This window comes from Periplaneta americana, chromosome 5, assembly GCF_040183065.1.
Source record: "Periplaneta americana isolate PAMFEO1 chromosome 5, P.americana_PAMFEO1_priV1, whole genome shotgun sequence".
In the NCBI taxonomy this organism is placed as follows: domain Eukaryota; kingdom Metazoa; phylum Arthropoda; class Insecta; order Blattodea; family Blattidae; genus Periplaneta; species Periplaneta americana.
The window spans coordinates 197,339,034-197,353,477 of record NC_091121.1 but is presented as its reverse complement, the minus strand read 5'-3'; the positions used below and the strand labels follow the sequence as shown (position 1 = coordinate 197,353,477).

At 36.2% G+C, this 14,444-nt stretch overlaps 1 protein-coding gene across 1 annotated transcript in view; it reads right to left on the bottom strand.

Moving 5' to 3' along the window:
• Window positions 1–14,444, bottom strand: part of LOC138700466 (pikachurin-like) — a 1,281,074-nt gene that overhangs the window by 119,247 nt on the left and 1,147,383 nt on the right. Inside the window, exon 8 of the mRNA XM_069827077.1 lies at window positions 10,394–10,530. Within this exon, the coding sequence (XP_069683178.1) occupies window positions 10,394–10,530 (137 nt within the window). The remainder of the gene's footprint in view (window positions 1–10,393; window positions 10,531–14,444) is intronic.

Here is a 14,444-nt window from a genome sequence, read left to right as displayed (position 1 = left end):
ATTAGTGTCATTACTTACGATTCATCCTGTATATATTAATATGTACAAAGCACACATCCAGAATACAAGTTGCAGAAATGACATTTTCAGACTTGGAACGAGCAACGAGCAACGAGCAACGAGCCTATAATGGTAGTAATTAAGACGCGAGTATGTTTATGAAACGAGCGCAAGCGAGTTTCATAATTTTCATACGAGCGTCTTAATTACCATTATAGGCAAGTTTCATACGAATTTTTATACTCGGCCACATTTCTAACTAGAAATTATTCATAAGTATTCATGTTATTCTTCTCTGACTGAGGAGCGGAACTGACCTTATGCAATATCTCGTAAATTGTGAGATGTGCGCAGACGAGAAAGTATTGATTTTTTCCGAGGAACAAATGTCATTGACCTTGATATAATCTAGAGAGTAAAATGAACATTAATCTTGATATAACCTTGAAATTGATTTAGACATTGAAAAACGAGATGACAAATCGAATTTATTTGAATATTATTTACAATTAACGCTAATTATTATAGTAACAGAACATAACCTTCTGCGACAGTATTGGATTTCCAGCCTCCGTGACGTTTCGCTAGTTGTCTTTCGATTGCATATCCAAGAATAATCGATACTTGCGCTTTCATATTGCTACAATGGTGTTTTCCGATTGGTGGAACACCTGAACTTTAATGAATAGATGTACTTTAATGAGGTCCATTAAAGGGCTGCTACCAGGTGTATAATTACTACATTTCGGCATGGTCGAGCATAAAAGAAAAATAAATATGGTATAAGAACAAATTGAAAACAATATGAATAAAGAATAGTCTAACTGATGGTGGAATCCCTAAAGCAACCTTGACGAAATAAAGAGAAGGAAAAGAGAGACGCTAAGACGAAAGAAGAGATGATCTTTACAATTTGGAGCCTGAACAGGTTAATAGGCCTTAAGTTCAAGCTGTAAACACTAAAGAAGTATTCCAATAGAGGTATCATTATTTTGTACACGAAGATTGGTTTTATTAACCCTCCTACTACCAGGTTTCTTTTTTTACACTGAGTACCGCTGGGTTCATATAGACCCCAAGTAATTTACACGAGATATATAGGTAATAATGCAATTGTTTTAATGAACTGGCATAAAAACATACATGTTTACCTTGAAAACAGGACAGCTATGCATATAAACACTTTTACATTTTTACATTTTTACATTTTACACGTTGCCATCCTTCCGCCCTCATCTTATATGTCCTTACATTTGAAACAAAACAGCTCGGAATGTTGTTTACAGACGAAAGATGGACATTTTATGCACTTTTCTGGAGAAAATTTCTTTCCCCATGAGGATTGGAACCAGCGTGCATTCCGTAACGCGAGTCCTAGGCAGAATGCCTTAGACCACGACGCTACGGTGTGGAACATCTATTATTATTGCTGCTGATTTTTGTTGTAATAAATAATTGGCAGGTGAAATATACTTACTTGAAAACATTCAAATTTGAGATGTTACAAACTTCAGGAACAGTAGTTTCTAAATCTCCATCATCGTCGTCATCATCCTCATCAGAATTTTCAGCCGATTGACAGTCTTCTATTATAATAGCATCAATCTCTCCATCGTCATCAGATTTTTCTTCATTATATTCATGTTCCTCATTATCTTCTTCATTCACAATCACGCCTATTTCTGAACTAGTCAAATATCTTGCACCCATCATGTAATTCTACATCACACTGAGGCAAAACACTAATAAAAACTTAGGCAACAAACCTTAACAATGGATAAGAAATAATATTTCATTGTTGCACGTGTTCCGTATAACAGACGTTCAAAGTGACGGTCAGCATTTCTACTTTCATAATGTTACATTCAAAGAAAAAAGTCAATTTTTAATGGGGTCATATAGACCCCAATGGTACTCAGTTAAGAAACAATGAATATTTTTTAATGTGTTGAAAATATAAAAATGAATGAAACATCATTGGATACAGTTGACTCAAAGAGATAAAGTCATAAATTTTGAACATTATAGTTTTAAAAATGGCGGAGATTTTTCTTTCAAAAGAGCTACTGGGGTCATATTGACCCCATTGGTACTAGGAGGGTTAATTTGATGCATTTGAAGTGATGAGGCAATAGTTTAAAACTGTAGTTGGAGTGATCTTTGCTGTGAGTGCATGAAATCAATGGCATTTTAGAAACCATACCGCGGTTTTGCCCTCTGTAACCTGAGCAGGTCTGGTGTTTCATATCAAATACCGCAGCTGTAGGTTCATAGATTAAAACTGGAGTCATTGTATGCAGTAACTGATAAAGTTTAATCACTTTTGGTTTAGAATTATGAGTGAAATGTTAGAGTGCACCAGCTATCGTGTGGATGTTGGTCCAGTGGACGAAGTGGCAGCAATCGAAATGGAAACGCCAGCGTTATAATTTCGACTATTCAGCGAAGTAATCGATTCACAGCGCTGTGCGAGCTTAAAGAGAACAGCAATCTGCAATGAAACTGAATTTCTGTAACAGAATCGTTGCAGAAAATATTGAAATGGAAAACCGATACGGCAAAAAATGTAAAAAAAAAAAAAAAAAATGCTATATCGGTTAGTAGCTGTCTGGAAAATTTCCAGAAGCTATAAAAACGATGTAACACACAATTTGATAAAAATAGAATCATCTGCTTTCCAATTGAGTGACTTCCAGACCACTCATGAATTAGAACCGTTCTTTGTTATGGTACTGCCATCAGCAACGCATAAAGTTAAAACACTGTCAATCGGGAACCATTCAAATACATAGTTTTTCATTTGTAACGTTATGATGACCGGGCGTAATATCGATTGTCTATTTAACTGCGATAAATGGACATTTTCTTCAAGTGCAGTCTGTATGGGGGGGATTAAATGGGTCCTTTTGAGAGATGAATCAGATCAGTGGGTTAAACGAAAATTGTAATATCATTGTGGTCTTTTGTGAACAAGTTTTGATAAAAGTAGCATTTTTACAGGATCATCAGTGTGGTTTTAGGCGTAATAGATCATATATTATTTCAATGTACCGAAGTACATATGATATTTCCATGCAGATATTCTGCGTCATCATACGATGGAAGAGTAATGGAACGGAGAAAAATTCTCTCCGGCGCCGGGATTTGAACCCGGGTTTTCAGCTCTACGTGCTGATGCTTTATCCACTAAGCCACACCGGATACAACCCCGACGCCGAACAGAATCGTCTCTGATTGAGTTCCAACTCTTGGGTTCCCTCTAGTGGCCGCCCTTTGCACTACGTCATAGATGTCTATGAACATAGGACCGAAGTCCACACATGTGCTCAGGTGCACTCGTTATGAGTGACTAGTTGGCCGGGATCCGACGGTTCAAATCCCGGCGCCGGAGAGAATTTTTCTCCGTTCCATTACTCTTCCATCGTATGATGACGCAGAATATCTGCATGGAAATATCATATGTACTTCGGTACATTGAAATAATATATGATATGCGTAAATCACGAAGTGATTTAAGACGGCGCTTATTCCGTCGGATCCCGGCCAACTAGTCACTCATAACGAGTGCACCTGAGCACATGTGTGGACTTCGGTCCTATGTTCATAGACATCTATGATGTAGTGCAAAGGGCGGCCACTAGAGGGAACCCAAGAGTTGGAACTCAATCAGAGACGATTCTGTTCGGCGTCGGGGTTGTATCCGGTGTGGCTTAGTGGATAAAGCATCAGCACGTAGAGCTGAAAACCCGGGTTCAAATCCCGGCGCCGGAGAGAATTTTTCTCCGTTCCATTACTCTTCCATCGTGTAATAGATCAACTATTGACCAGATATATATTCGACAGGTAATGGAGAAAAAAATGGGAGTATAAGGGTACAGTGCATCAGTTACTCATAGATTTCAAAAACGCATATGACTCGGTTAAGAGAGAAGTTTTATATGATATTCTTATTGAATTTGCTATTGCCAAGAAACTAGTTCGATTAATTAAAATTTGTCTCAGTGAAACGTATAGCAGAGTTCGTATAGGTCAGTTTCTGTCTGATGCGTTTCCAATTCACTGCGGGCTAAAGCAAGGAGATGCACCATCACCTTTACTTTTTAACTTTGCTCTAGAGTATGCCATTAGGAAAGTCCAAGATAACAGAGAGGGTTTGGAATTGAACGGGTTACATCAGCTGCTTGTCTATGCGGATGACGTGAATATGTTAGGAGAAAATCCACAAACGATGAGAGAAAACACGGGAATTTTACTGGAAGCACGTAAAGAGATAGGTTTGGAAGTAAATCCCGAAAAGATAAAGTATATGATTATGTCTCGTGACGAGAATATTGTACGAAATGGAAATATAAAGATAGGAAATTTATCATTTGAAGAGGTGGAGAAGTTCAAATATCTTGAAGCAACAGTAACAAATATAAATGACACTCGGGAGGAAATTAAACACAGAATAAATATGGGAAATGCCTGTTATTATTCGCTGTTGTCATCCAGTCTGCCGTCAAAAAATCTGAAAATTAGAATTTATAAAACAGTTATATTACCGGTTGTTCTTTATGGTTGTGAAACTTGGACTCTCACTTTGAGAGAGGAACATAGGTTAAGGGTGTTTGAGAATAAGGTGCTTAGGAAAATATTTGGGGCTGAGAGGGATGAAGTTACAGGAGAATGGAGAAAGTTACACAACGCAGAACTGCACGCATTGTATTCTTCACCTGACATAATTAGGAACATTAAATCCAGACGTTTGAGATGGGCAGGGCATGTAGCACGTATGGGCGAATCCAGAAATGCATATAGAGTGTTAGTTGGGAGGCCGGAGGGAAAAAGACCTTTAGGGAGGCCGAGACGTAGATGGGAAAAGAATGTTAAAATGAATTTGATGGAGGTGGGATATGATGGGAGAGACTGGATTAATCTTGCTCAGGATAGGGACCAATGGCGGGCTTATGTGAGTGCGGCAATGAACCTCCGGGTTCCTTAAAAGCCAGTAAGGAAGTAGGCCTAAGCATTTTTACATGAATTTTGGAATGTAGGCTATATTCTACGAAAATGGGATATGCTAGAGAGGTAATATTGAAGGATTTTTTTAGAGGAACTATCTAGAAATGTGTTTTAGACGAAGTATTAGAAATATAAAAACAGGGGTATAAATATGATATAGCATATGATATGCCAAGTAGACGTATTGTATTCCAGCGGAAGTCTTCCAAATCACTAAGCACTGATACTCTCGCGGGAATGTGTTAGTTTGCAGTTAGAAGCTGAACTGTTGAAACGTAAATATGTTGTAAATTGAATAGTAGTCTGTATATCTCAACTGATGAATTGTTTATGATTATAAATTGAATTAATCTACTTGATATGAATTGTACAAATTTGTATAGCTTAATGAAAGTATGCTTGTAAATTGAATTAACCTGTTTACTTTGTATTGTATATGTTTGTAGAGTTTGGCTGATGAATTTTATATGCTTTCAATTGAATAGTAATCTGTATAGCTCTATTGATGAATTGTTTATGCTTGTAATTTGAAGTAATTTTCATGATATGTATTATTAATTTCTGTATATCACAACTGATTGAATTGTTCATGCCTTTGAATTGAATTAACATATTTTTTTGTATTATATTTTATAGCTCAACTGATGAATAATCGTTTGCGTTTGTAAATTTAATAATCTGATTGGCTATGTATTGTATATTTTTAGTAGAGCCATCGATGTAGCTCAGTCGGCAGACTCGCTGGCCTGCTGATCCGGAGCTGCGTTCGGGCTTCGGTTGGATTCCCCATTTGGTCTCATTGAACGGTTTCTTCCGAGGTTTTCCCAGCCGTGCAATTGAAGCCGGATGGTCTATGGAGAGTCCTCCGCCTCACTTCATTTCACCCCTTTGATCTGATTACCTGCTTGAGTTTTTTTCCGAGGTTTTCCCCAACCATAAGGCAAATGCCAGGTAATCTTTTGGCAAATCCTCGGGCATCACCTCATCTTACTACATCTCGCCAAAATATTGTAAAAAATTGTAGAAAACTATAAAAAAATTGTAGAAAATTACAAAATTGTAAAACTGTAAAAATTGTAAAATATTGTAAAAATGGTAAAAATTTGTAAACATTGTAATTGTAATTGAAGAATCCACTGCAAGAATGATAAATGTCATTTGGAATACATTTTGCAGGAGAAGCAATTGAAAGTTTGAAATGCTTAGCGCTCAAAGCTTAACTGTGATTTTCCGATCATTACTGGACAATGACTATCAGTGTTAATGCCACATAACTCTGTATGTACATTCTATATGTCTTAAGCTATTCATTGACAGTCTTGGTTCACTTTCGACAAGAAAGTGACATCCATCATTCTTGCAGTGGACTCTTCAATTGTAATATTGTAAAATTTTGACTTGTTCCACATCTTAAAGCTTCATTGCTAATATAAGATCTATGGAATGAAATAAATGAAATGAAAATTACTGATATATATTCTTAAAAAGAAATAATCTACGTTTATAGCAATGCATGTTTAATTGATTTAGTTTTTAAATTATGATATGTTTTGAGGTTATTACTCATAACATCAGTGTGTCACAAATATGAAATACTAGTATTATTAGTATTCCATCTTTATACCCTGGTTTTCTGTTTCGTTAGTAGTGTTAACACCTGTAGGAGGAGAGAAATCTCACATCCCAACAAACTTAGAAAACAGTGGAATGAAAAGACAATACAAGAAGCCATAAAACAAGTTCGAGGAAAGACGTGAGAGACGATTCATCTGGATTCAGTATTACGGATGGGAAAACACCTTCTGATGAAGATGCTGAATGCTTGTTCTGTGCTTTTCTAAGAAGACTTTTTGACTTTGCAATTTTGTTAATCTTGTAACTTGTTAATAGTATCCCATATTTGTACCTCCATTTTTATGTAGGAAATATGTTAGATATCGAGGAAATTATTATTTTTTTCAAACATTTCGTAACATCTTACGAATTTATAAGTCCGGTGTACCATTCACAGGGACATTCAGCAATAAGCAGAACGGTACTTTACGTTCAGTATTCAAAACATGTAGGTTCCAAAACGAAAAAAAGAAAACAGTATTCCATATTTGTACCTGTTCCTCTACTAATATCTGTTGCGTAACATTTACGATTTAGCTGTAATTTCATTGAAGATCTGCAACAAAGTGTGTGATGAGAAGAATGATAACAGTGAATTCTGTGACGGTAGAAGCAATTCGGTAGCAGGGCTATAGCGGGAAGAAGGAAATGCGCAGCCACCAATGTCCCTCTGTGACGTGGTGGTTTACTGAAGCTTTCGTGCAGTTACGTACATAATTTTGCAACTCAACCGCTACTGTTACGTGAATACATGTTGCAATGTTGCCATTTTTTTCGTTTTTTATTTGTAAGATTATCATCCAGTCATGCAATAATTCAGGTAGTCAGAGAGCCAACCAGTCAACCAGACATCCAGTAAGTCAGTCAATCAGCCAACCAGCTAATCAAACATCCAGTCATCTGGTCACCCAGTAATGAAACTAGTTAGATAGCCAACCAGTCATCCAGTCATCCAGCAAACAAGACAATCAACCACCTAATTATTCAATCCAGTAAGTCAGTCAATCAGCCAACCAGCTAATCAGAAAAAATCAAACATCCAGTCATCCGGTCATCCAGTAATCCAACTAATCAGATAGCCAACCAGACATTCAATGATCCAGCAAACAAGATAATCAGCCACCTAATTATTCAATCCAGTAAGTCAATCAATCAACCAGCTAATCAGCAAATCAAACATTCAGTCATCTGGTCATCCAGTAATGAAACTAGTCAGATAGGAACCAGACATCCAGTCATCCGCAAAACAAGACAATCAGCCGCCTAATTATTCAATCCAGTAAGTCAGTCACTCAGCCAACCAGCTAATCAGCAAATCAAACATCCAGTCATCTGGTCATCCAATAATCCAACTAGACAACCAGACATCCAGTCATCCAGCAAACAAGACAATCAGCCACCTAATTATTCAATCCAGTAAGTCAGTCAATCAGCCAACCAGCTAATCAGAAAATCAAACATCCAGTCATCTAGTCATCCAGTAATCCAACTAGACAACCAGACATCCAGCAAACAAGACAATCAGCCACCTAATTATTCAATCCAGTAAGTCAATTAATCAGCCAACCAGCTAATCAGCAAATCAAACGTCCAGTTATCTGGTCATCCAGTAATCCAACTAATCAGACATCCAGTCACCCAGCAAACAAGACAATCAACCACCTAATTATTCAATCCAGTAAGTCAGTCAATCAGCCAACCAGCTAATCAGCAAATCAAACGTCCAGTTATCTGGTCATCCAGTAATCCAACTAATCAGATAGCCAACCAGACAACCAGACATCCAGTCATTCAGCAAACTAGACAATCAGCCACCTAATTATTCAATCCAGTAAGTCAGTCAATCAGCCAATCAGCTAATCAGCAAATCAAACATCCAGTCATCTGGTCATCCAGTAATGAAACTAGTCAAATAGCCAACAAGTCAACCAGACATCCAGTCATCCAGGAAACAAGAGAATCAGCCACCTAATTATTCAATCCAGTAAGTCAGTCAATCAGCCAACCAGCTAATCAAACATCCAGTCATCTGGTCATCCAGTAATGAAAGTAGTCAGATAGACAACCAGTCAACCAGACATCCAGTCACCCAGCAAACAAGACAATCAGCCACCTAGTTATTCAATCGAGTAAGTCAGTCAATCAGCCAACCAGCTAATCAGCTAATCAAACATCCAGTCATCTGGTCATCCAGTAATGAAAGTAGTCAGATAGACAACCAGTCAACCAGACATCCAGTCACCCAGCAAACAAGACAATCAGCCACCTAATTATTCAATCCAGTAAGTCAGTCAATCAGCCAACAATTAATCAGCAAATCAAACATCCAGTTATCTGGTCATCCAGTAATGAAACTAGTCAGATAGCCAACCAGTCAACCAGACATCCAGTCATCCAGCAAACAATACAATCAGCCACCTAATTATTCAATCCAGTAAGTCAGTCAATCAGCCAACCAGCTAATCAGCAAATCAAACATCCAGTCATCTGGTCATCCAGTAATGAAACTAGTCAGATAGCCAACCAGTCAACCAGACATCCAGTCATCCAGCAAACAATACAATCAGCCACCTAATTATTCAATCCAGTAAGTCAGTCAATCAGCCAACCAGCTAATCAGCAAATCAAACATCCAGTCATCTGGTCATCCAGTAATGAAACTAGTCAGATAGCCAACCAGTCAACCAGACATCCAGTCATCCGGCAAACAAGTCAATCAGCCAGCTAATTATTCAGCCAACCAGCTAATCAGCAAACAATTCAGTCCATGAGTCAGGCGATCAGCTAACCAACTAACCAATAATTGGTTTAAATCACATCGAAGAAAATCCCCGATAATACTCAAACCATTCATTGAATTAATTAGCACCACCGTATTGCCTACCGATAGAAAATCACAGGGAATATCTACAGAGAAGTAATTTTGGTTTATAAGATTTAATTAAGTTGTAAAGGAATCACTGAGAACTGGGAATGCTCCTTGCGGCAAAGGCTTCACATTCATAACTGGATTATGTCTGGGCTTGTAGACACTTGTACGGTGCATTCAGTGAAACAGGCCAAGAAAAGCGAGCGTCATTATATCTTTTGGAACGTTCTTGTTATGAGTCGAATCAATTTGTAAAGCCAGGCTCGTTCATCTCCGGCTTATCAATTACAACACACAACGCTGTGTGAATGCAAATGAGAAACCCGACCTAACCGAACAGCGGTTGGCTTATGACGTCATATGGAACACGGAGTTACCCGTCAACAAATGAATCCTCAGGCTTGGTGACCTACATACAACGAACAGATAATTTAATAGCGAATATTTTGTAAATAGCAACATATTCATACTTATGAACCGTCAGCAAAGCGGCCAAAGCGATAGCATTCCAGATTAAAGAACTACGTTAAAATCTACGAGTGTCCAAGTTGAAAATAACTGTGACTGGGAAATTTAGTCAGAAATAATTATTAGCTGACAAGGACGAAGTTGTACCTACTCTGGGTAATTTTATTTTTATTGTTATTATTTCAATGATCACTCATTATGTTTATCATCATCTACGTAAAGATTAATTTTTGGTCCTACAGAATATATGTTATGGTAACAATGGTTATTAGAGGAGAAAAATTCGTTCCAGCACCTGGGATCGAACCCGGGTCCTTGTTCTACGTAGCAAGTGCTCATCCCTAGAAGTTTGAGTATTGAATTTTGATACACTCTGTGGTAGTCACATCTGACACAGTACATAAACAGAGATGGCAGTAGATTGTTACATTGTCCTACCTGTAGGTCCACTCTTGTCTCACACAGGTCCCCAGTGAAGCCAAGAGGACAGAGGCACACGGCAGTCTCTCCAGAGGTGAGGCACTTGCCCCCATGTTGACAGGGGACCTTGCTGCAACGGTCAGCACTGCATTCCTCTAGAAGCAAAGAAAATATGTTGTCAGTCCCATGATTGTTACATCGGATAAAAAAATATGGTGAGTCCTTAAGGAAAAAGCCTACGAGGCATATATTAAACCATTAATATCCTGAACATGATAATGAAGAATATTTAGACACAAAAAATTTGTATTTATTTTATTACGAGTTCATACTATACGATTTACTGAGTTGAATAATTTAAACAGACTGTAATGTCATCTGACATTGAAATTCATCATGGTTGAGTTAAGACTAATCAGTGTACCATATTAAGTCGGATGTGAGATATACAGAGGTAATAGATGAAGTTAATAGAAAGAAGTTTGGTAAAATAAGTTTTTTGATACGTCCAGTAGTGTTGAGAATATGAAATGTAATATGGTGCAACGCTGTAACGCTCCTTCAAGTCATTACTTCGTAGCGGGAATGAGTAATCATCCATTCTGCAAGACTTGCAAGAGGAGAATGTAAGGTGAGACTCATGCATGTTGAATATAAGAAAGTTATGTAATAATTGAGACGTCACATACCTATAAACAGAGTATTCCAGCTTAAGAAAAGAGTATTAGTCTTATGGCTTTTGGCTAGTACACTGTTGCCGCAAGATGTCTCCGTTAGTAGAACCAGTGAGGTATAGTACTGTATTTCTATCTCACTCTCTTACTAATATGTACAGTGTTCTAGCAAGTTTATCGCACAAGATAGGTACGTTGAGTCCGTTCAAATTATAAAAAAAATTATTAATGCCATAATGATTCCTGCGAAAACATACATTATATTTTATATACATTATAACTAGACTTCGGATATTTAGGCCATTAACCAACTTTTACTTAGACACCTAAACTAGGCTCCATAATGATCGAGAGTAGGCATTAAAATACAGTTTTAGGCACCTAAAAATTACTGTAATTACAAATAATAATAATAATAATAATAATAATAATAATAATAATAATAATAATAATAATAATAAAACTGTGTTAAACATCAATACAGTTATTTCATTGGCTTAAGAAGTGCTTATAATACAAATTTAAGATTATGTGCAGCACACTTTTCCGTTATTAAATGTTAAGAAGCGCTTATAATACAAATTTAAGATTATGTGCAGCACACTTTTCCGTTATTAAATGTTAAGAAGCGCTTATAATACAAATTTAAGATTATGTGCAGCACACTTTTCCGTTATTAAATGTTAAGAAGCGCTTATAATACAAATTTAAGATTATGTGCAGCACACTTTTCCGTTATTAAATGTTAAGACGCGCTTATATTACAAATTTAAGATTATGTGCAGCACACTTTTCCGTTATTACATATTAAGACGCGCTTATAATATAAATTTAAGATTATGTGGAGCACACTTTTCCGTTATTAAATATTAAGACGCGCTTATAATACAAATTTAAGATTATGTGCAGCACACTTTTCCGTTATTAAATGTTAAGAAGCGCTTATAATACAAATTTAAGATTATGTGCAGCACACTTTTCCGTTATTAAATGTTAAGAAGCGCTTATAATACAAATTTAAGATTATGTGCAGCACACTTTTCCGTTATTAAATGTTAAGAAGCCCTTATAATACAAATTTAAGATTATGTGCAGCACACTTTTCCGTTATTAAATGTTAAGAAGCGCTTATAATACAAATTTAAGATTATGTGCAGCACACTTTTCCGTTATTAAATGTTAAGAAGCGCTTATAATACAAATTTAAGATTATGTGCAGCACACTTTTCCGTTATTAAATGTTAAGAAGCGCTTATAATACAAATTTAAGATTATGTGCAGCACACTTTTCCGTTATTAAATGTTAAGACGCGCTTATATTACAAATTTAAGATTATGTGCAGCACACTTTTCCGTTATTACATATTAAGACGCGCTTATAATATAAATTTAAGATTATGTGGAGCACACTTTTCCGTTATTAAATATTAAGACGCGCTTATAATACAAATTTAAGATTATGTGCAGCACACTTTTCCGTTATTAAATGTTAAGAAGCGCTTATAATACAAATTTAAGATTATGTGCAGCACACTTTTCCGTTATTAAATGTTAAGAAGCGCTTATAATACAAATTTAAGATTATGTGCAGCACACTTTTCCGTTATTAAATGTTAAGAAGCGCTTATAATACAAATTTAAGATTATGTGCAGCACACTTTTCCGTTATTAAATGTTAAGAAGCGTTTATAATACAAATTTAAGATTATGTGCAGCACACTTTTCCGTTATTAAATGTTAAGAAGCGCTTATAATACAAATTTATGATTATGTGCAGCACACTTTTCCGTTATTAAATGTTAAGAAGCGCTTATAATACAAATTTAAGATTATGTGCAGCACACGTTTCCGTTATTAAATGTTAACAAGTGGTTATAATACAAAATTAAGATTATGTACAGCACACTTTTCCCGTTATTAACTTTACACTATAATCAAACAAGAACCTAAGTTAGAAACGTAATGCCTTTGTTGTTTTGCTGACAGTTAAATTTTGTGTACTTTATATAATAAGCACAGACAATGTTGTATTGTTTTTAAAAGTGTGAAACCTTTGCCGCAACTGTACCACCCATACTTGTCTGTTAAATTTATCAGCGGTGATGTTTGGCAAGAAAGCGGCTGGCTATTCCATCAATTTAACTGTCATCCCGTTATTCGTAAATTAAATATATGGTAATTTTAGAGGTGTAACACAATTTTAGCACATGAAATTGTTCTAGTTCTCAATGAAATTATGTCCTATGAATTAAAGGAAACTAATTAATTCACAGTTCTCAAGAAAAATGCTTATATATAGTTGATGATAGAGCCCCTATATGTTTAATGCTATTTTCTTAACTTGGAATCCTCTATAATAGTAAAAGGAAATATCCAGAAAGAAGTGGTGCGATTTATTATTTAAACCGCCACGCGCAAACCACAACCGGAATAAAACCTCTGAACTACACAGTTGCCCTAAGAAAATAAAGTTGTAATTAAACACCTACATCAAAATATATCGTTACAGCTACAATCTCCAATAATTGCAGAATAATACGACAGTTTCCGTTAATCAGTAAAAACTCAAGAACATGGCTTACACTTGTGAAACTGAGTTTTGGAACCCAAGTAATTTTACCGGAGAATAACCCTGAGAAACACAGGGTATTTGCAACAACAAAAAATAATACGAAAAAAATAACAACATTGATTTCAAAGCCAGAAATTCATACTTTCAATTTTTTCAGCGTTGTGACATGTGGAAACAATTTTGTCTGAAGAAAGACAGAACTTTTATGCAGATGAGTTCATCATTCGCTTGTGCACTGAAAGGGGACACACGATCCGCTGGATCGCCAGGATTTTATGTGTGTGGTCGTTATTAATTTCAGAGCTTCCACAACGACAGGGATTTTTATTTACTTTCCTGTTTTTATGTTATTATATTGAGAATATGGAGACATTTTGTTTGCAAGCACCAAAGTAACTTTTTCAATATGCAACATATGTTCCCTTAAAAGTAATTACAAGAGCAGTTATATGAAACTCATAACTGAATTTAGTACAAAATATTTTAATCGATAATTTAACGATGTTGTATCAAATACGAAGTAGTGTCGATTGAATTGGTGATAGTGAAATTTTATTTGGTGACATGAATGCGAGGAATCGCAGACGGATTGCATGATGTTCGCCTTATATTTCAGGAAAACCTCAGAGAAACCCAACCAGGTAAATAGGATTCACACCCACTCCCGAGTGCAGTCTCGTATCTCGAGTCTGGCTATCTATCCCAAATATACGGCCGTGGTGGTCTGCAAAGCATTGGGTGTATCTAAAAGGAAAACGCGTATTAATACACACAGATGTCAAAGATGTAGGTGGGCTACAAGAAATAAATAAAAGACAAATAA